At 39.7% G+C, this 22,643-nt stretch overlaps 1 protein-coding gene across 1 annotated transcript; it reads left to right on the forward strand.

Moving 5' to 3' along the window:
- Positions 1-13,214: 13,214 nt before the first annotated feature.
- LOC122056693 (mitochondrial-processing peptidase subunit alpha-like) lies at positions 13,215-22,068 on the forward strand. The gene is made up of 13 exons (XM_042618766.1): positions 13,215-13,350; positions 15,366-15,608; positions 15,689-15,985; positions 16,050-16,217; positions 16,304-16,471; positions 16,564-16,644; positions 16,761-16,827; positions 17,014-17,111; positions 20,322-20,394; positions 20,481-20,551; positions 20,631-20,680; positions 21,530-21,642; positions 21,730-22,068. Exons 1-13 carry the CDS (start codon positions 13,312-13,314, stop codon positions 21,780-21,782), a joined length of 1,521 nt encoding a protein of 506 aa, XP_042474700.1. The 5' UTR covers positions 13,215-13,311; the 3' UTR covers positions 21,783-22,068.
- Positions 22,069-22,643: the final 575 nt, after the last annotated feature.

Below are 22,643 nucleotides of genomic sequence, written 5' to 3' on the forward strand. Positions count from 1 at the left end.
GGAGGTCGTACTGTGCTGAATCCTTCTGTCTGAGACATTTTAGTCCTGCGCACAGAAGAAAGAGAAGAAAAACAAAAATCCCAAGACTTGGTCTTGGATTAGTAGTGCGGAAAAAAAAAATTATAGAAGTATCTAATTGGTGTTGCACCAATTTAGATTTAATTGCAACGGGAAAAAAAAATCGTAAAACTGAAAACCGGAAAAAAAATTAATTTTTCACCCCCTGTCTGATTGATGGTTGTACCAAATCAGAGCGGTACCTGCTCTGATACCACTTGTAGGACCGTGATCGTTCGATAAAGGGGGGGTGAATATCGATTCGAAAACTCGAGTGTAAAAGTACGCAGCGGAAAAGTAAATGAACACAGTTGATTTTACTTCGTTCGGAGCCTGTAACGACTCCTACTCGAAGGCCCGTGGTCCTTGACCACTTTCGTTGGGCAATCACTAGCAATTCGAATATGATTACAAGAAATGCTAATGAAACAAAGTGATACCGACAAGGAAATTAACCAAAAAAGAAGGAGCACTTTGTCGGAGCTTTGTTAGCGTCGTCGGAGCGTAGAGCAGCAGGGCAAACAGTCGAAGAGTTCTCAGTTGTGTTTTAAGCTCCACCCCTGGGGCTTCTTTTATATGCTGCTCCGGGCGCCTGGATCCCTTCCGGGCGCCCTGGTGCGACGTGGAAAGTCCAGTCAGGATGCTCCACGTGGTGAGGCGACGCAGAGGATAAAAGTTGCCTCCCGGCGCCCGGACCACCTTTTTCCAGAGATTCCTTCTCCTGCAAAACAAGGTTAGTCCGAGGCAAAATATACCCTGCAACACAGATTGTTAGCACAATTTATAAAGTATGAATTAACAGAAAAAGTATGACTTAGATTCCGTCTTTCCGAGATCGGAATCTAGTCATGATCTCGACTTAGATATCCGAAATGGATCTAAGCCGGATTGACGCCTAATGTTCCCTTCCCGGGAACGGTCCTCGCAGTCACTCCCTTCCAGTGACTTACCTTTACTCACCTGCCAGATGTCCGGTCAGCCCTTCGACCCATCTGGACTTCTCGCCAGCTATCCGGTCAGCCCATCGACCTAGCTGGACTTCTCGCCAAGCGTCCGGTCAGCCCGTCGACCCGCTTGGACTTTTCGCCAGCTATCCGATCAGCCCGTCGACCTAGCTGGGCTTCGTGCCAGACATCCGGTCAGCCCGTCGACCTGTCTGGACTTCTCCTGCACACTCGATCAGAGTGTTAGACAACAACAAAACTAACTTAACCCATTTGTCATTCATCAAAACCTAGGTTAGACCGTTAGTGCTACCCGCACCAACATAAGTGTGGTCCTCATGCTCCCCGACCATTAGAATTGCTGCCCACTCGACACTCACTTCATCGCTTGCTCAGCACTCGATCGCTCGCTCGACATCAAGTCACTTGCTCAGTACCTTGGTTGATACTTAGAAACTTTAACTTAGAAAGGAAAAGTAGAAAGCCAAGATCTTCTAAAATTTCTATTAACAATCCAAGGTTAAATTTTATAAGAACAAAAAAAGTTAGTAGAAGGGCAAGCTAAACGAAGTCAAGAAAGGCATCATTTGGGGTGTCATTGAAGATCTTTTGATGACTGATGAAGTTTTCAAGAAGTTTAGTTGTCAGATACCCGACCTCGCACAGTTGCTTTATGTCCTCATCTGCTCTATAGGAGAACATCTTTATTATTCTCTTGCCTAAAAGCTCGTTGAATTCTGAGGAGCGAAGGTACTCTATTCTTTCTTCCTCGGTACTCTCAGTCTATTCGGCCTTAAAGTTAGCCAATTCAACCTTCAAAGCCTCCAGCTTGGCCCCTGGACCTCTAAGGCTTTCTACTGCTTTTGAACTTGTACCTCCTTAACCACCAGCTCATCCTCCTTCCCAGCCATCTCTACCACATAAGCAGCAATGGTCTCTTTTAGCTTAATGGAGAGGGTCTTGGCCTCAACAATCTTCTTGTCCAAATCTGATAAGACCCTCACTTTCCTAGTGCTCTCATATTTGAGTCTGGATTCATAGATCTCCAAGTTGGCTTAGAGCCTTTAAAGGGCGGCTAACCAGGTAACAACCTTCTCCTCAAGGATGACCTTCTCGGCCTTTAACAACAACAATGCTTGAGTCACAAGTTCCTCTTTTAGCTTAGCTAGCTCCTCCAAGACTTGATCGAGAGGAGCCTAAGTGGACTCTAGTTCCACCACTTGTTTCTTTAGGTCATGGTTCACACAATCTAGGTCTATTAGAGTGTGACACATAACCATCCATGTAGTCTAAAACTAGTGAAAATATAGAATATTAAGATCACCCTAAAAAAAAAAGGGCGTACCACTAAAATTAGCACTTACCCCAGTCACATCCTGGGCAAATTTGTCTGCTAAGTTGCTTGTAGACCGATTGTGATGCCACCCCATGCCATACTCCCAAGGCCCGATGAGTTTGCTTCTCAGCTTTATGAGGTGTTGGAGTACTGGTGGATCGGAGGGGGGCATGATTACCCCATTTTGGGATGGTACTCCGAACGTTACACTAATTTTTGTTCTTGTGGAGGCACCTGCCCATGGGATGAAGTGGGTCCAAAGGAAGAGGCCCCAAGAATTGGACCGGTCAGAGGGGGTGGGAGAAAGGAATGTGGTTGAGCGAGAATGGGCCTAGTCGATTGTGGGGGCAAAGGGAGTTTGACTGGAGGCTGGTTGCTAGAGGGCTCGGTTAGCTTTAGGCCCTGTTAACCTGCTTGTTGCTCCTCCTGGCTCAGTGTCAAAGGCCCCCCCCCCCCCCCCCAAATGGAAGAAGGACGCATCAGGGGGATAGAGGTCTTAATAGAAGGGGTCACCGATCGATGCCTCTTGCAATGAATTTGAATGGGCTCATCCGACTCCATGGACTCCAAGGGTACCCGAACGAGCACTATGGAAGACTGAGGTAATAGCAACTCCCTGGTACTTGCTGCTACTTCACTACTCCTGCTCCACTGGTTGGCACTTCACTGACATTAGCCTCATTGGTAGAGACGACCGATAGATCCTCGTGCTCCCCTAGCATAGCTTCTTCACGCTGGTTTAGCTCAGCCTCGTCAAGCTTCAAGTTGGCAGCTACGGAGGCTTTCCACATAGCCCTAGCTATAAAAAGGAGAAAGAACCTCAGTTAGCTATAATATAAAGATTAAAACTAAGTTCCTTACCAAAGCTGAAGGGAAGTTCGACCTTGATAGGACTCAGCTCAAATATAAGGATGCTCTCTTGAAGTAGTTTGTTGATATTAAACTTTGAGTCAATTAGTGTTTCTGACGCTTAGAAGAAAGTGGGCTCCCAACAATAGCTGCCTAGCTCCGACACTGAAGTAACTCCATTTGCCAGTCGATTGGCCAGGATATAAGTGAGTCCAGTCGGACGAAAAAATAATAGGATTTTCATCCCTTATTAGGAGAGGATGTTGGTCCGCGTTGGGACGGCTAGAAGGGGGTTGAATAGCCCTGTAATATTAAAAGAAAACTACCCTTCTTGAACTCTCAGAATAACACTTGCATAAATTAAATAAATAGAAGAATAATAAAAGAAGAGGCACCGGATTTGAGTTGGTTATAACCAGGGAGGTTGTTAATCCAAGAAATGTGTCGCATTAATATCTCCTTCAAGTGGAGAAGACTCATACAACAATGACACATAGAAAAATAGAAGCTAAACTCTAAAGAACACGTACAAGTGTTGGAAATACTAATTGCTTGAGTTGATTCAGCTTCTTGGACCAAGGCTATATTTATAGCCTTGGTCGGGGCAGCTTGAAGGGTTCCAGGTACTTGGAAGGGGATAAAACTTTATCCCTTCTCACATAGATGGCGTTTGACCGTGATCTTGATAAACTCCAGGCCTGGGCGCTCGGAAGGGTTCCGGGTGCCCTAGACTGGTCCGGGCGCCTGGAATGGTTCCGAGCGCCCGGACTAGGAAAGTCAATAAAGTTGACTTTTTCTGGCCTGGGTCCTCTGCTCCGGTTTCGTTCCCTCGGTCCAGATCTTCCGCACCGGCTCACTTGGGTGATTTCTTTCAACCAAAATAAGGCTCACCCGAACCCAATTTCGACCTTCTCAAGCAGGCTTCCACTCCGGCTTCTCGTCCCTCGGAATCATCGCGTGCTTCCTTCTCGTCCGCCAGCATACTAATCCGCAGCTCTTCGTCCCTTGGTTGCACCCCGTGCCGACCTTCTCGCTAGCTGCGTCTCTTGCTCCCCGAGCAATCTTCCACTCTGGCTTCTCGTCCCTCGGAATCGTCGCGTGCTTCCTTCTCGTCCGCTAGCATACTCATCCGCAGCTCTTCATCCCTTGGTCGCACCCTGTACTGACCTTCTCGCTAGCTGCGTCTCTTGCTCCCCGAGCAATCTTCCGCTCCGGCTTCTCGTCCCTCGGAAACACCACACGCTTCCTTCTCATCCACTGGTGTACTCTTACGCAGTGCCTCGTCCCTCAGACGCACTCTCCTGTGCCATCCTTCTTGCTAGCTGCATTTTCTGCTCGACTCCCTGTGCTCGTAAGCTCCTGCACACTTAGACACAAGGTTAAAACACCACAGGACGTAACTTAACTTGTTGATCACACCAAAACAACCTTGGGGTTCCAACAATCTTCTCCTTTTTGATATGAGCAACTCAAGTTAAGGTAGGGTAAATAGATATAAAAATGAAATAACTAATATTGCAATAAAGTGCAAAAAGCTAGAAGATTTATAGAAAAAAATTATTCTACCTCCCCCTAGACTTTTACTTTTTCTTCTCCCTCTTTGATCACATAAAAAATAGGGTTAAAAAAAATCTAAGGGTTAAAGCTTAGAAAATTTTGAAAATTATTTCAATGATTTTTAGAAAACATTTCTAAGTAAAGGAAAATCTCAAAGAAAATTTCTAAGTTAAAAAAAATCTTAGTTAGACAATTTTGCCTGAAAAATATTTTGAAAAATTTCAAAATTTTTGTAATCAAAATTATTTTTGAGAATTTTCTAAGCAGAAAACTTTTGCAAGAAAATTTTTCTAAGCAAAAATTTTTTTTTTTTAATTTCCAAACAAATATTTGAAAGACTTTCTAAAGTATTATTTAATTTTAACTTTAATGCTTTATCAAAAAAATTAATTAAACATTTCATTTCAATATTTTGGCTTCCAGACAATGGCGAGGCACTAGACCTTCTTGGTTATTGGAGTAACAACTACTTTCTTAGACAAAACCTCATAAGAAAATTAGCTGTTTAATTTTCTTGCTGAAAGCGCTAAGTCTAATTCACAATTTAGGTTAGTGATGTTTAAATTTCCATTTTAGTTTGTCATAATTTCTCAAATTTAAAGCAGGGAATTTTGAACATGCATAAAATTGTATTTGTTTCCTTTAACATGTCATTTTCTCTTGTTAGTTTGTTGAGATTCTTTAATCGACAATTTGTTGCTAGAGTTTCTTTAAACTCACTATTCTTTGCTTTATTTTTATTTTCTAATTCGCAAAAATGTTTCGATAATATAATTTTTAACTCGAAAATAATCTTTCGACAGTATTTTAACTGAATTAAGCAATTGGTCAGGAGGTGGAGACCGTACCTGACTTATCTTGTCAACTTTTGATGTTCCCCCTATTGAGCTGCTTTCTTCCGAAGACTCTCCCCCTTCATTGATGCTTATTTGGGATGAATTTTCTGTGTCCTCGGGATGGAATTCGGCTGTTAGGGTTGTCCCGACAATTTCCTCCGTCTCGGATTCTTCTGATGAGGGCTCGGTGTCCATCGAGGAGTCAGCTCATCAAATGGTTCTTCATAGAGCTTCAAGAACTTTTCCCAAAGTTCTTTTATGCTTCTGTATTTTCCAACTCTTTCGAGATCTTGGGTAGGTAGTACACTCAGAAGGCGGGATTCAGCCTTACCGTTTGTCATGAATTCATCGCGCTGCTCGTCAATCCATTGATGCTCCTCAAGTTCTTCTCCTTTTGTATCCTTTGGAGCTTCATAACCATACGTCATTATTAATAACATATTAAAATTAGTTTTAAAATAAATCTGCATTCGTCGCTTCCAAAAAGTGAACTCCCCCTCGAACGTTGGTGGATAGATGTTTGTTCCGGTCATCTCGTTGCTTCAATTGGCGGTTAGTCCTCCTGAGGCGTTCTTGCTCTGATACCACTTGTTGGTCCGCGTTGGGCCGGCTAGAAGGAGATTGAATAGCCCTGCAATAGTAAAAAAAACTACCCTTCTCGAACTCTCAGAATAACACCTACATAAATTAAATAAACATAAGAATAATAAAAGAAGAGACACTGGATTTGACTTAGTTACAATCGGGGAGGTTGTTAATTCAAGGAATGTGTCGCACTAATATCTCCTTCAGGCGAAGAAACCTCTTACAGCAATGACGCACAGAAAAATAGAAGCTAAACTCTAAAGAACGTGTAAAAGTGTTGGAAATGCTAATTTCTTGAGTTGATTCAGCTTCTTGGACCAAGGCTATATTTATAGCCTTGGTTGGGGCGCCTGGAAAGGTTCTAGGCATCTGAGAGGGGATAAAACTTTATCCCTTCTCGCATAGATCGCATTTGACCGCGATCTTGATAAACTCCAGGTCCGGGCGCCCCAGATTGGTTCGGGCACTCGGAATAGTTCCAGGCGCCCGAACTAGGAAAGTCAATAGAGTTGACTTGTTCTGGTCCAGGCCCTCTGCTCCGGTTCCGTTCGCCTCGGTCTAGATCTTCCGCTCTGACTCGCTTGGGTGATTTCAGCCAACCGAAATAAGGCTCACCCGAACCCAATTTCGGCCTTCTCAAGTAGGCTTCTGCTCCGACTTCTTGTCCCTCAAAATCATTGCGTGCTTCCTTCTCGTCCGCCAGCGTACTCATCCGAAGCTCTTTGTCCCTTAGTCGCACCCCGTGTCGACCTTCTCGCTAGCTGCGTCTCTTGCTCCCCGAGCAATCTTCCGCTCCGGCTTCTCATCCCTTAGAATCATTGCATGCTTATTTCTCGTCCGTCAGCGTACTCATCCATAGCTCTTCGTCCCTTAGCCGCACCCCATGTCGACCTTCTCGCTAGCTGTATCTCTTGCTCCCCGAGCAATTTTTTGCTCCGGCTTCTCGTCCCTCGGAAACACCGCACGCTTCCTTCTCGTCCGCCGATGTACTCTTCCACAGTGCCTCATCTCTCAGACACACTCTCCCGTACCATTCTTCTCGCTGGCTGCGTCTTTCGCTCAACTCTCTCTGCTCCTAAGCTCCTGCACACTTAGACACAAGGTCAAAATACCACAGGACCTAACTTAACTTGTTGATCATACCAAAACAACCTTGGGATTCCAACAGAGGGTATCTTATCTAAAAAAAATTATCTTCATTCGAGCTTAGAAAATGAAAATCCCCACCTCCGATTTTTTAGAATAATAAAAAAAACATGAGTCACAGAGATGCAGTATAATAGAAAGAGGATAACAACTTGACACAACAGTCGAATAGAATTGGGGGCTAACTGTTGAAGGAGAATACAAAAATGTTAGGATATTTTTGAGAAAAAACTAGGAATAAGGAAGCAAAGACCTCTCATGAACTAGTCTTTGAAGAAAGTGATGTAACCGGGAGCAGGAAGATAAGAACGATCAAGGGTGTTGGGAATAATAATGTGGTAATCCTAAGGAAGCTCGAAAGAGAGCCAAATCTGATCTACCTCCTAGCCATTAAAATCAGAGAGGGTGGAGGTATATCATAGGCAGGAGCGTAGCTAGGATTTTCGATTAGGAGGGGCAATTTTCAAAAATTCATGAAACGATCGAGGAAGGAATAACTTACAACTCTTGGAAGATCATTGTTTTTAAGAAAAATAGAGAAGATAAAATAGAGAGGAAGAAGTAAAAAAAAAAGGAGAACTTTACTTTCTTTATTAGTAACCTTGGCTAGTTTTGGTGAGCTCGAGAATAACACAAAGAGAGCAAGGTAAGATAATGTTGGTGCAACCTTAGGTCAAGGTTGACCTGGTTGACCAGACTCGAGTTGACTTGACTCGAGTTGTGTTTTGATGTTTGACGAGTTATGTTTGACAATGTTTGACGTGAACAGAAAAGTTGTATCTTGATGTTTTACAAGGATACAAGCTTGGGAGATTGTGGGTGCAACCTGTGGTCAAGGTTGACTTGGTTGACCCGAGGTGAGTTGACCTGACTCGGAAAAGTCCAAGCAGGGAGCTTGGCATGGGAAAAGTCCAAGCAGGGAGTTTGGCATGGTGAAAAGTCCAAGTAGGGAGTTTGGCACGGGAAAAGTCCAAGTATGGAGACTTGGCACGGAGAAGTCCAAGTATGGAAGCTTGGCACATGGGAAGTCGGAGAGGGCTCGGTAGCTCGTTCTCCGGACTGTGGGCAGAGAGGGCTCGGGAGCTCGTTCTCTGGACCGGATGGAAGTCGGAGAGGGCTCGGTATCTCGTTCTCCGAACTGTGGTCAGAGAGGGCTCGGTAGCTCGTTCTCTGGACCGGATGTGGAAAGTCCCGTGAGTGAAGCCAGTGACGGATAAGTCCCGTGAGTGAAGCCAAAGGGAAAGTCCAGTGAGTGAAGCAGAAAACCCTAGTGAGTGAAGCTAGGTGAAATCCCTGAGTGAGTCAGGCAGTGGGAAAGTCCCGGTGAGTGAAGCTGGAAAGTCGTGAGTGAAGCCAGGCAGATTGGAAATCTGGTGAGTGAAGCCAGGTGAAAACCCTAGTGAGTGAAGCTAGGTGAAAGTCCTGGTGAGTGAAGCCGGGCAAGGGAAAATCCAGATGGATCAAGGGTGATCGGACATCTGGTGTTGAGAAGGTCAAGTAGGTCAAGGGAGTGACCGGATACTTGACACGAAGAGAAAAGTCCAAGCGGGTCAAAGGGATTATTGACCGGACACTTGGTGGGGAGTCTTAGCAGGTCAAGGGAGTGCCCGGATGCTAAGCATGATGTACCAACAGGTCAAGGTTGATCGGATGTTGGTTTGGAAGGTTTGGGACTTGGTTTGGGCAAAACCAAGCTCGGATCGATCGATGGATCGATCCAAAGTACATCGAAACCTGGATCGGTCCGGTGACCGATCAGCGTCAAACCTGCTCATTCGAGTTTGTCTGATCAGCTCGGTCAGGAAACAACGATCGAAGGCAAGAAGTTCGGGAGAAAAGGAAGGACATGCATGCTGATCGGCCTCGACCGATTAGAGGAAGCTCGATCGGTTCCGTGACCGATCGGTGCTCGACCGATCAGCTTCATCTGATTGGTCCAGATATATCCGTTGAGATTCAACGGGTATCTCCGTCTTCTTCGCTGTCTGCTTTGTAGGTGCAGTTGCAGATGCAGACTATAAAAGGGCTGAGGGCTTCTACAGTGGACTCGCTCGCTGATTCTTCTTCTTCTCCGAAGCTTCTGCTTCTTCTTCACTACTGTGATTTGAGCTTTGCTGAGCTCACTTCTGCTTGAAGCTTCGTGTGAGCTTCATCGGCTGGTTCCTGCTGTTGTAGGCATCGCTTGAAGCTGCCGCTTCATCCAGTCGAAGAGAAGGCAAGTAAGCGAAGGTTTTACAGTTGTATTGTATTTTGCTTCTTGTTGTACTTGTACTCCTTCTTGCTGTTGTAAGTTTTTGTGGCGAGGTTTCTCCACCCATAAGGAGTTTATATTAGCTGGTTTTCCGGGGACTCATCCACCGACGGATTGATAGACTTCGTCCACCTTACGGACACGCCGAGGAGTAGGAGTATCATCTCCGAACCTCGTTACATCTTCGTGTTGAGGTTTGCTTCTCCTTTTTCATTTCTATTTAGTTATTTCCGCTGCGCTAACCCTAATCGTAGGAAGAAACAAAAGAATTTGGGGTCGGCTATTCACACCCCCCCTCTCTAGACGCGATCATCGATCCTAACAGATAAGACATGACTATTTTGCTGTGCTAATAAAATCCTAAAAAATACCAGAAGAGGAAGAAGATAGGGGGGTTGATGGCTGCTTGATCTTGTGGCTAGAAGAGGACAGCAACTGGTGTTACATTTCTTGCTTGCTGGAGAAGAGAAAGGAGAAGAAAAAAGCTCTTGTGCTTTAGAAGATGAGAGAAAAAAATTGTAGGTTTACTAACGTTGAAGAAGAGAAGGAGAAGAAGCAAACGAGGAAGAAGAGGAAAAAAAATAAAAGAGAGGAATGGGCAAAGGGGTGACATACGGTACAGTTAGGATGTAACATGTATAGGGAGAAGAGGGAGAGAAAAAAATGAAAGGTTTCTTCAAAAATATCCTAATTCTTTATAAATCGTTCAAACTCGTTTAAACATTAAACTTGGTTCGGTCATAACTCAACTTCAAATCAATTCCAATTTGAACCAACATAATACTTATCTCCATATTTACTCGTTGAATTTAGTTCAAACTCGATTCAATTTTAATTTAGCCTCCTTACTTTGTGCCCTATGATTTAGTTTATCCATTTATTATTATATATTTTATTTTTAAAATTTAATACTTAACCTTTCAAATTGTGATATTTCCTCATAGAAGTGGTACCAATAGATAACTTAGATCATGAACTTTCCAAATATGTGATCAATTTTAATTTTAGACATTGAATGGTGATGAATCAACTACTCAAAGTGATATATATATATATATATATATGGTCGCACCCCCTCTCCTTAAGGTGGCTACGCCCCTAATCATAGGGTAGGAATGTGCAGTGGAGCATCGAGGATCATGGTTTGAAAATTGCCACCCATAGTTAGGGAGAACTTAATGGTGAAGAAGAAGATTGAAAACCTAAGGAAGGAATCACGATGACAGACAGTGAGTGTTGGAGACGAAGAAGAATGTGTGGCTTGAAAACTCTAGACCAATAAAGTTTATAAACTCGGAAGGTTAAAGCACAATCGCCCAATCTCAAGGACAAAAGGCAGGTTAATTATTGTAGGCATCCGATCAAAAATCCAAAAATCGATTGAATCATCATACGTCATATGTCTCTTCGAGAATTAGAAAATCAAGCATGGGCGAGCCACTTGACGGCCTGATAGGAAAGGGCATTTATGATGGATGTGACCAGTGAATCATTACCATGATATGTCATCATGCATATCACCATACATTACTATACATTTATGGTAGCTGACATGCTCTTTTTCGAGAAGGATAAGCTTTGACGGTAAGCATAGAAGAATAATGTCAACCAGGGCATATGATCCGATTAGGAAACTAAAGCTAGGTGGGTCTAGTTAGTTAGTCCTGAGCCTCCTTCGATTAGACTTAAGGGGATGCTTATGATTTGACAAGATAGGGCAAGTAGGTGGCAATCAAAGTCAGTGGGTCAGAGTAGGTGGCAATCAAAGTCCAAGATAGGACAAGTAACCTGCCCGATGAGATCTCCCCACTCTGGCCTTGGCCAATCGGCGCAGCCCAAGGGCCTAGCTCTCTAACTTTGCCAAACACCTACGGGGCTCTACTCCTCATCTCTTGATCGACTAATGTTGATCGAACAGGCTCAGGAGCCCAGCTCCCCCAACCTTGTTCCTATGGGACTCTGCTCTCCCTCATCTCCCGATTGGCTAATGCTGATCAAACATGATCTCAAGGGTCATCTCTCCAACCCTATCGGATGCCTATGGGGCTCTACTCCCCCTAATCTCCCGATCGACTAATGTCGATCAAACGTACTCTCAGGGGCCCATCTCCCCAACTTTGCCAAATGCCTACGAGGTTCTGCTCCACCTCATCTCATAATCGTCTAATACTGATCGAACATGCTCTCAAAGGCCCATCTCTCCATCCCTGTAGGACTCTTATGGAGCTCTGCTCCCCCTCATCTCCCGATCAGATAATGTTGATCGAACATGCTCTTAGGGGTCCGACTCTCTAACTCTACTAGATGCCTACAGGGCTCTTCTCCCCCTCATCTCTTGATCGGTTAATACCAATCGAACATGCTCTTAAGGGTCAGCTCCCCAATTATGTCGAATGCCTACAAAACTCTACTCCCCCTCATCCCACGATCGACTACTGCTAATCAAACCTATTCCAAGGTGTCCAGCTCCTCAATTTGGCAGTTGTCTACAGGAGTCAACCCCCCCCCCCCTATTGACACTATCATAACGCATTCATCCCTCATAGAGGATTGGACCCCCTATTTGTGACCCATCTCTTGACTGGCAGCCTGATAGACTTTTTGGCCCATGAGCCCGTTTCACCATTAATACAACATATGAGTTTGTCAAAAAGTTAAAATATTATATCTTTGCACAGATACACAATACTCCCCCTTACCTAGATGGGACTGCAAGATACAATGGAAAGCATGGTGGATTAGATAGATTATCAAACAGTGATATGATATCTTATTAAATGCGGAGATTACAGGAGACATTATAAAAAGGGTTCTTCTCTGCTGGCACAGGTATGCAAGTCAATAACGTCTCTCTCATTATGCCACTATTCTTCTTCTTTCTGGATTCTGACTTGATCGTTGGAGTAGTTGTGCCAGGGACTCTCCTCTCCTCCTTACTTTGATGTTGCAGGCATCCCCCAATATCCCCTGTCAAAGTTTTGTTCTCGTTAAACTTCCAACTAGCTCATCGGTAATCCATAGCTCACTGCTTCCAAACAAAATCAACGTATTTGTAGAAATTTTTCTTTAAAATGGGATGTGCAACTACGGAATGTTGAGTTTCTGGGTCGCTCACCACAAGTACTTTCCGATTTATCCTAGTGATCGATGAAAAATTTATATAGAATCAGATCGGTTGCTTAAATTTGATATTACTTGGTTCAATATATATTTTTTTAAATTTTTTATAATTTAGACGTCTAGAGTTCGATTAATTTTGAAAAGAGATTCTAATTCGGATAAATCTAAGCATAATTTATGGAAACTGCTGACCTTTAAAATATTCATTATATTAAAATTTAAATTTTGATCATTTTCCTAAATGATTTACTATTATTTTGGGCCTTTTTTATTTTCTACCTAAAAGTTTTTAAATTTTAAAGTGCAATTATTTCTTAAAACGATAAATGGTAACGTAGATATTAATAAACGAATAATTAATGATGAAACGGATCGATTTGGTTCCGCTTTGGGTGCTGCAGTTGAACCGGTGCATCAATTTGGTTCAGACACTGGTTTGGCTTTTCCGAATAAACCGGGTCGGGCTACTCGTTCGAACGCCATCGGAGTCGGTTTGGATTATGTCGGATCCGGATCTGAACTCGGTATCTGAATAATACCGATCTATATAAAAATCATCCTCGCTGCTCTGATCCCGATCGAGTGTCTGATCCCGTTGCCTTCTCCGATCTAGGGTTGGGTTGCTAGATCATGTACCGAGCTGTCGGATCTCGCTTCAATTCTCTCAAGGTTAGTTGATCCCCTCGATCGCTCCTCAGTTCTGAGGCAATTCATGTCTTGCACGTTTGCTTTCCAGATCTGGCGGTGGTATGCTCGTATTTTCTAGTTTAATATGATTACCGGTGCGTTTTTTGGGTTTTTTTGTGTTGTTCTAAGAGTTGGTGGGTTGATTGGCGACTTTGGATTTTTTTTTCTTGGATATGTAGTGTCTGGAATTTATCATGTGTAAAAAATCCATCTTGAAAATTTATAAACGTACGTACAGGGATAAAATTGCACCTTGTTTGATTTGTTGGAGTTCATCCCTTCCTTTCTCCTAGAAAAGAGTACTGTGTATGATTCGTTGTACCTACTAAGTGTCAATCATCTATTTAAAACTCTTGATATTTTGTAAGAAAAAAAAGAAAAAAAAATTATAGGATACTGATTTCGGAATTTAAAATTGTGCCAGAAATAATTTTTGTCAAATTCCAGTACTATTAGTTACATGACAAGAAAGAAAAAGCTCTGATAATCTTAGAGGAAAGTGTGTCTGTTTCTGGATGCTTGTTGAAGATCTTTGGATGTGGTGAAATGGTAGCACATTTCATGTTAAGGAAATTAATTTTTCCCTTTGAAAATTATAATGCTTGTGTCCAAGCAACAAAGAAAAAAATTGAAAAGTTTGATTGTAAAACTGTTGGTATAAAGAAACTATTTTTCTTTCTTGGTGGCAAACAAGGAAAAAAACATATTTTTGGTGTTAGCTGATTTTTATGGAGCTGCAGATGAAATATTTTGTAATTTGATCACTGTTAAGATTACCTGTTAGAGAAAACAATGGTAAAACTAATAGTAAGCTGAATCACTTAAGAACAAGATGGATCTTTGTGTTCCTTCCTTAAATGGAAATCATGCATTGGAAGCTGTGAATTGATTGAATGTTAGTTCTCATTTAGAGAATTACAAAACTACTGATATTGGGAAGAATGACAGTGGAAGATTATAAGGCAGCATTGGCAGAAAGAACTGAGTTTGCCTATTCCTTAGCTTTATTCTCATTAGAGGACTCTTCTCAGTGCAAACTCATGCTCCTGGATGTCAGATTCTTTCAAGGAGTCCACTTGTGTTGAATATATCTGCAATGGGTTTGCAATACCATAGATTCTGTGTTTATAGAGAAATAAATGGATCATACTAAGACAACCGAGTAGTTCAGTTAACGTTGAATTGATACAATATCATATTTGTTGTTCTAACACTCTTAGTAATATGAAAGAATCAGTTAATAGAGGATTGAGATTATCTTTTGATACTCTTGGTTTTCTAGGTTCAAATCAATTAATCATCTGATCCACACTGACAGAGGGAGCATTGAAAAGAAAGTGCCCTCTGCTAGTCTTTTGACATATATAGCACGCGCTTTCATAAACTTTTCATTTTGGAGTGTTGTGATTTTTTTTTTACAATTTATGTAGCCATGTGTAATGCTTTCAACACTTCACACTTCTCTTAATTATCAGGCCTTATCTCATTTGCTTCTTGATTGAGCTTAAATAGGTTCTTAAATAATTAGTGATGTCAAGGAGCCACGTTCTAGATTTCACTTTGCACATAATACAATCTCAATTGAATATTTTATAGTCATATTATTTGGTAGCATCCTTTTTCATGTATAAGACTTTAAATTGCTTTTCCACTTGAGTTTCCAGACCATGACTCCTTGTTCTCCAATTTCCAGATTTTGTTAGCAAGATATTTTTCAAACTTTGAAGGATGATCAATATTATATATATTAATATTATTATTATTTCAAGGACACTATTTGTCAATATATTGGACATCCCTGAATCAAATTAAAGCTTGGTCTTTCATCTTCTTCTCTATCAATCATATTTTACTGGGATCTGGGTAGCTGTTAAATTTTAAAGAATTGCCTACTGTATTTTTTTTTATCTGAGTTGGTGATGCTTTAACATTTTTCATGTGTCAGTACTATTACTGTCTGATGGAACTATTGTCTGACAGCTGGTTATTCTCTGCAGCAACAAGCAGATAGTGCCAGGATTTTTGGTACTGTTAGATATGCAAGCAGTAGCATTGTGCAAAGGTCTTCTGGAGGTTTCTTGAGTTGGTTAACTGGAGGAAAGGCCAGTCAGCTTCCTCCTTTAGACTTTCCACTCCCTGGTGTTACAGTTCCTCCACCACTGCCAGATTTTGTGGAGCCTGGCAAGACACAGATCACAACTCTTCCAAATGGTGCAAAAATTGCCTCCGAAACATCACCTGTATGCTTTTAGTTAATGCTACAACTTTATGTTTTATGTTTAGTGTCCAAATGTAATCGTAATTGAATACATTTGTTCAGGGTCCAATTGCTTCCATAGGATTGTATGTTGACTGTGGTTCAGTATATGAAACACCATCTTCATTTGGGGCCACACATTTGCTAGAACGAATGGCATTCAAGACCACAAGAAATAGGAGCCAATTGAGATTGGTCCGAGAAGTAGAAGCCATAGGTGGGAGTGTTGCAGCATCAGGTACACGTGAACAGATGAGTTACACTTACGATGCTCTGAAAACATACGTGCCAGAGATGGTTGAAGTGCTTATTGACAGTGCCAAGAATCCTGTTTTTCTTGATTGGGAAGTTAGCGAACAGGTGTGCTCAAGTATTATTCTTTATTTTCTGACAAGTTTGATTGTAAATCAGCCTTCAATTGCAGCTTAAGAAACTGAAGACAGAGCTAGGAGAACTCTCTAGCAATCCTCAGGGCTTGCTTTTGGAGGCTGTTCACTCAGCAGGATATTCAGGCGGCTTGGCAAATCCTTTAATTGCTCCGGAGTCTGCAATAGATCGATTAAATGGAACAATATTGGAGGAGTTTATCGCTGTAAGATAGTTTATCCCTTAAGTTGCTCCAATTTTTCCCCTGCCAAATGAAGATGATTGACTTGAGGATCAATGCGATAATTGCAGGAGCACTATACTGCTCCTAGGTTTGTACTTGCAGCCTCAGGTGTGGAACATGAGGAATTTGTATCAATTGCTGAACCACTTCTATCAGATCTTCCTAAAGTGCCTCGTCAAGAAGAGCCAAAATCTGTCTATATAGGAGGAGAATATAGATGCCAATCAGTTTCACCAGTGAGTATTACATTCAGCCACTTTATTTGTTGAATTTCATCTTGCGTTCCAATGGTCTATTTTTTTTTCTTAAACTTTTTTACTGGAAACAGAAAACACATATTGCACTTGCATTTGAGGTTCCTGGAGGTTGGTACAAAGAAAAGGAAGCAATGGCAGTGACAGTACTTCAGGTTGAATATTAAATTCAACCTATAACTTTTTTGTTGTGTGTGCGGTGATGGGATCAATATGTTGTATTGGTGTATCTGTCTTGTGGTTATACTCACAATGATTTTTAATGCTCCAGATGCTTTTGGGAGGTGGCGGTTCATTCTCTGCTGGTGGACCAGGAAAGGGAATGCAATCTCGTTTATGTATGTGACCAAAATTCTATCTTGCGTACTTATCTGTGTGTTCCCCCTCTGGGATTAAGGTTTAATGATTTTGGAGCATACCTTTCTTGGTAGCATGACCATTTGTGAAGCCATTAACTTTTAAAAAAAAATTATGAGCTTTCTTCTTTCTTCTTTTTTTGAAAATTCATTATTTTTTATGTGCAGATATCAATGTCTTAAGTCAGTTCCCACAGTTGGAATCATTCTCGGCTTTCAACAGTATATACAATCATACGGGCCTCTTTGGAATCCAAGCAACCAGTGTATGCTATTCTAGCCTCCATATGATTCTAGGCTTTATTTTCTCCTCGTGAATTTTGTCAAACCATTAGCATCTTCTGTGGAAATTTTCAGCTAATATAGTCACATTTAGTTCCACATGTTACATTGAAAATAGCATTTTCAATTTTTATTCTTTAAGCTCTACGAAAAATTGCAAATTGACTTTCTTATGGTTAGAAAGAGTGATAAAAAGATTTGTAAAGATGGCAAAGTCATGGAGAAAGCTTAACTACCAACATAGGTTAGTAGTGTTAGATATGCGTCTCAAGTCTAGTATTAATAGAAAGAAAATATATACAACTCCTAGAATTAAATATTACATGTTAAAGGATGGGAAGCAAAACATATTTAAGGAGAAGATATGAGTACAAGTATTAGATGAAATATTCGGTGATTCTAATACAACACGGGATAAAATGATATCAAAGTTGAAAATAATAGCTAAGAGGGTACTCGGTAAGTCAAATGGGCATGTACCATCAAGTAAAGAATCTTGATGGTGGAATGAAAATATACAAAAGAAAGTGAAAGAAAAATGAATTACAATAGTCAAGAAAGAGGCTAAAAAAAGTAGTGAATTAAGCAAAAAAATGGAATTTTTGAACGGTTATATTGAAAATTAGATAAAAAAAAGGAAATAGACATTTATAAAATAGCAAAAGTGAGATAAAGGAATACAAGAGATCTTATCCAAATAAAATGTATTGAAGATGAATGTAATAGGGTACTAGTAAACAATGGAGAAATAAAAGAGCGGTGACAGAGGTATTTTCATTAACTTTTTAATGAAGGTTTAGGTGATCAACTTAACTTAGGTAATTTAGGTAAGTCGAATGAGTATAAAAATTTAAATTTTTATCGTAGAATTCAAATTTTAAAAGTAGAACAAGCTTTAAATGGGATGCACAATGGAAAAACTGTTGAACCAGATGATATTCCGATAGAGGGATAGAAGTTCCTAGGGAAACAAGGTATTGAATGACATAAAATTATTTAACATGATATTGAAAACAAAAAAAATGTCTAATCAATGGAGGGTAAGTACTCTAGTGCTCTTATATAAGAATAAGGGAGACGTACAAAATTGTATTAACTATAAGGGTATTAAACTAATGAGTAATACCATGAAACTTTGGGAAAAAGTAATAGAAAAAAATTAAGGAAAGAGATCACGGTGACTGAAAATCAATTTGGGTTCATGCTTGGTTGGTCGATAATAGAAGCTATATATCTTTTTGGCAAGTAATTAAAAAGTATCGAAAGCAAAAACAAGATTTACACATGATATTCATTGACTTAGAAAAAACTTATGATAAAACTCTAAGAAAAATTATATGGAGAATTCTAGAAAAGAGAGGTATTAATATAACATATATATTGAACTAACCAAGGATATATATGAGGATGTAACAACCAGAGTGAAAACTTCAGGCAGATTAACTCTAAGTCCCTATTTTTTTTACACTAATTATGGATGAACTCGGACGCATTCAAGACACAGTACCGTGATTCATGTTGTTTGCAAATGATATTGTTTTGGTAGATGAGACACGTAAAGGAATAAATCCTAAACTAGAATCTTAGCAGAAACACTAGAAGTAAAAGGTTTTAAACTTAGTAGAGTAAGGACAGAATATATGAAATTTAAGTTTAGTAATATTAGATGTAGAAGGGGAGCCTTGGCGTAACGGTAAAGTTGTTGCTTTGTGACCAAAAGGTCATGGGTTCAAATCCTAAAAACAGCCTCTTGCAAAAAGCAAGGTAAGGCTGCGTACAATGGATCCTTCCCCGGGACCCCGCATAGCGGGAGTTTCATGCACCTGGCTGCACTGGGATATAATGAGATAATTATTAAGATAGGAGATATCGAATTATTTAGAATCGAGAGCTTTAAGTATTTGGGGATCATTTTTATAAAACGATAAAGGGATTGAGAGAGATGTCTTAGAATACAAATAGGATGGTTGAACTGGAGGAGAGCATCAGGTGTTTTATGAGATCGTAAAGTACGTCTACAACTTAAAAAAAAGTCTTATAAAACGATGGATAAACCTGCTATGTTATATGACGGTTCTGACTCGAGCACATGAAAGTTGCAAAGATGAGGATGCTAAATGAGTTTGTGAACATACAAGGATCGATAGAATAAGAAATGAAAGTATTAGAGAGAAAGTCGGAGTTGCATCTATTGAGTGAAAATTTTGAAAGACACGTTTAAGATGGTACGGACATGTACTGAGACAATCAATAAATGTTCGAGTTAGACGATATGAAATTATGACAAATATGTACATCAAACGAGGAAGAGGGGATCAAAAAAGACTTGGTTAGCAATAATAAACTAAGATAAAATTTATTTAAGTATAGATGATTATATAGTAGGAGATAGAATCCAATGACGTAAATGAATTCATATAGCCGATCTCACTTAATGGGATAAGGCTTGGTTGTTGTTGTTGATATTGTTTAAGCTCTATTAGGAATGAAGTTGACAATGGAGTATTACCACCGTTCATATTCTGCATAAAAGGACGTAAAGGACTTTTGGTTTCTTTTTCTATTAGCACTGGTTGTCTTGCATATGATCTTCTTAACCATATATGCTAATGCAAAACTTGAGATTTGCACCAGCTGATTATGGCAACGCCCCCATTGTAGTTGTAGTACATAATGCTGGTAATATGATGGGGAGTTGTGGAAAACTATCCTGTACCCTAGGTCAAGTTATTTGAAAATTTATATAGATTTGCATTACTCAAATTAGATGAATAATCAATTTGAAGTAAAATGTCTTACAATAGAATGGATAGAATGGTAGAAAATGTATACCTCTGTATGATGTATACTTAAAAATAAACGACGAACACAAGTTTTCAACTGCTCCCACAAGACATCTATGCACTTGTCTGGGATGTCATCCCAGAGATTTCCCCTTTAGTCACAGTTTCTGCCAAGTTTCTTTTTATGTACCTTTTACTTGAGAGGTGTGTTTGTTAATCTTTTGTTAATGATAAACTGCTAACTCTTTGCTATTGATGCATCTGTCAGTATATTTAAGTATTTTTCTAACTGAATATCCATTTTGAAAAATCAGCAATCTAAATTGCAAAAAATTGCAAACAAATGTCCAAATCTTCCATTTTGTTTCACTACATGCATGACCAGCTATTGTTGTAACTCATCTTGATCAGGGGCCTGAGTTTGTTTCTAAAGCTGTTGATTTGGCAGCACGAGAACTGCTTGCGGCTTCAACTGCTGGTCAAGGTTTGCTATTATCTTAAACTTAAACTCATGAACTGATTGTTCTACCATGCTTATTTGTCTAACATGTTTGGTTTTCACTCTCTCAGTTGAGCAGGCACAGCTTGACAGAGCTAAGGAGTCAACCAAGTCAGCAATTCTGATGAATCTGGAATCTAAAGTACTGATCCTTAAAGTTCTCCATTTATTAGCTTCTCTCTTTCCATTACAGTGGCAATACTTATTTATACATATGACAGAAACTGGCATCGGAAGATATTGGAAGACAGATTCTCACATATGGTGAAAGGTAGGCTCCTATACTTTGGAAATCAAATGGAAATGAATAGACAAAACACATGGGGTGACAGGAGAAAGAATTGGAAATCCCTCACCGAATACAAGCTGTGGACCAAATATCTGTTTGAATGCAGAATAAAATTGGAACCTTTTACCTTGATTATCCATGTGCTTCAATTTCAATAAAAATTCATATTGAAGCAAGTTCATGTCGTTCCATATGATTAAATAGAACCAGCACAGAGTTACTGGTCAATCATTCAAGTGTACGCATGGTAAAGGAATAATAAAGACAAAACATATTCCCGTAGGCATCTCACTTAGTTTGCTGTCTATGCTCGCATATATAGGGATGATCCGTAGAGACAGGAGAGCACTTTTCCATTTGAAATGATTCATTTTTATTAATTATTATTTCGAGGGCATGCTTATTTTGCAATAATTATTCCGTGGAAGCGTGAATCATCATTTTCAAACAACCTAACCCAAATAATTGGAATTGGAATTGGAATTCAAGGGTAGCTAAAGCTTATTTGATAAAATAGGGTAAAGTTCTTTATGAGATAACACGAAGAATATTGAAAAAGCAATGGACCCCCACTTGATAGTTCCGGTTGAGCTATAAACCCGCTTTGGTAGACTTAAAACTTAAGGGCTAGTGAAGATCTTATTAATTACTTTTGATACAGTCTTGATTATTTTCAATGGATGGGTAAAATTCAAGTAGTAGTTATGCTAAATAGTTTGGACAAACATAACTAAGGACAATGCACTTTAGTATTTGATTTAATGTTGCTCAATTTATAGATTTTAATCATTCTTCATGCAACTGATCAGCTTGGCTTTGGTTATGTTGCAGGAAACCAGTTGAGCATTTCCTAAAAGCCATAGACCAACTTACTTTAAAAGATATTGCTTCTCTTGCTGAAAAGATTATTTCATCACCACTTACACTGGCATCATGGGGAAATGGTAAATCACAAACTGCATTTATGATGAAAAAACATTATGGTTCTTTATTTTGTTTGATCTCAATTATTTTGATAATTCTATTGGCAGTCATCCATGTCCCCAGCTACGAGTCTGTTAGCAGAAAATTCCATGCAAAATGAAGATTTTGGAGTTGACTTTGTATATTTTTTCCCCTCGACATATCTTATCATTATTTGGTGTTTCTCAATAATTATCAGAGGTGCTGCAAGCAAACAAGTATGATTGTCGGCCTCAAATCTCAAATTTAATTTCAACAAATAACTTGAGCAATTGTAGTTGGAATGCTCTTTTCTACATCCAATCTCTAGATGGAAAAAATTAAGATTTTTGTGGCAATCCAATGTTGGATCCAGTTGGCTTAATAGTATCAAATAAATTTTAAGGTTGAAGCTATCAGAATCTAAATCTGTTACATGTAGATTGAAACTGGGTGATGCTTCTATTGTGTATATATATGTTTTTTTTTTTTGTCTTTTTTTTTTTTTTTTGATAATTCAGTGTTTAGAAGCAAATGGTATTTTGTCTGGGTTCACCTGTTAAATAAATTTGGAGCGCCACATTTGGAGATTGATTTTTAAAATATTCAACTAGGGGTGTAAATGAATCAAGTCGTTCGTGAACTATTCGAAGTTCGATTCGATAAAAGTTCGTTTGATCTCGTTTAATGAGGCTTGTTAAGATAAACAAATTAAGCTCAAGATTTACACTATTCGACTCGTTAGTTCGTGAATATGTTTATTAAGCTCATCAATCAACTTTTAAATAAAAATAATAATAATTTTGATATTGAAATTATAGATTTTACATCTTACTTATAAAAAATATAGATAAATATATTAAATTTATTTATTAGAATAAAATTATAAATTTTAACAAGAATATTATAATTTTTTTAATATATATATATACATTTTAAAGTTTGTATTATAATAATCACATTTTAAATGTTTTAATCATATATTATGGTCGGTTTCTAACTG

Source organism: Zingiber officinale, chromosome 3B, assembly GCF_018446385.1.
Source record: "Zingiber officinale cultivar Zhangliang chromosome 3B, Zo_v1.1, whole genome shotgun sequence".
In the NCBI taxonomy this organism is placed as follows: domain Eukaryota; kingdom Viridiplantae; phylum Streptophyta; class Magnoliopsida; order Zingiberales; family Zingiberaceae; genus Zingiber; species Zingiber officinale.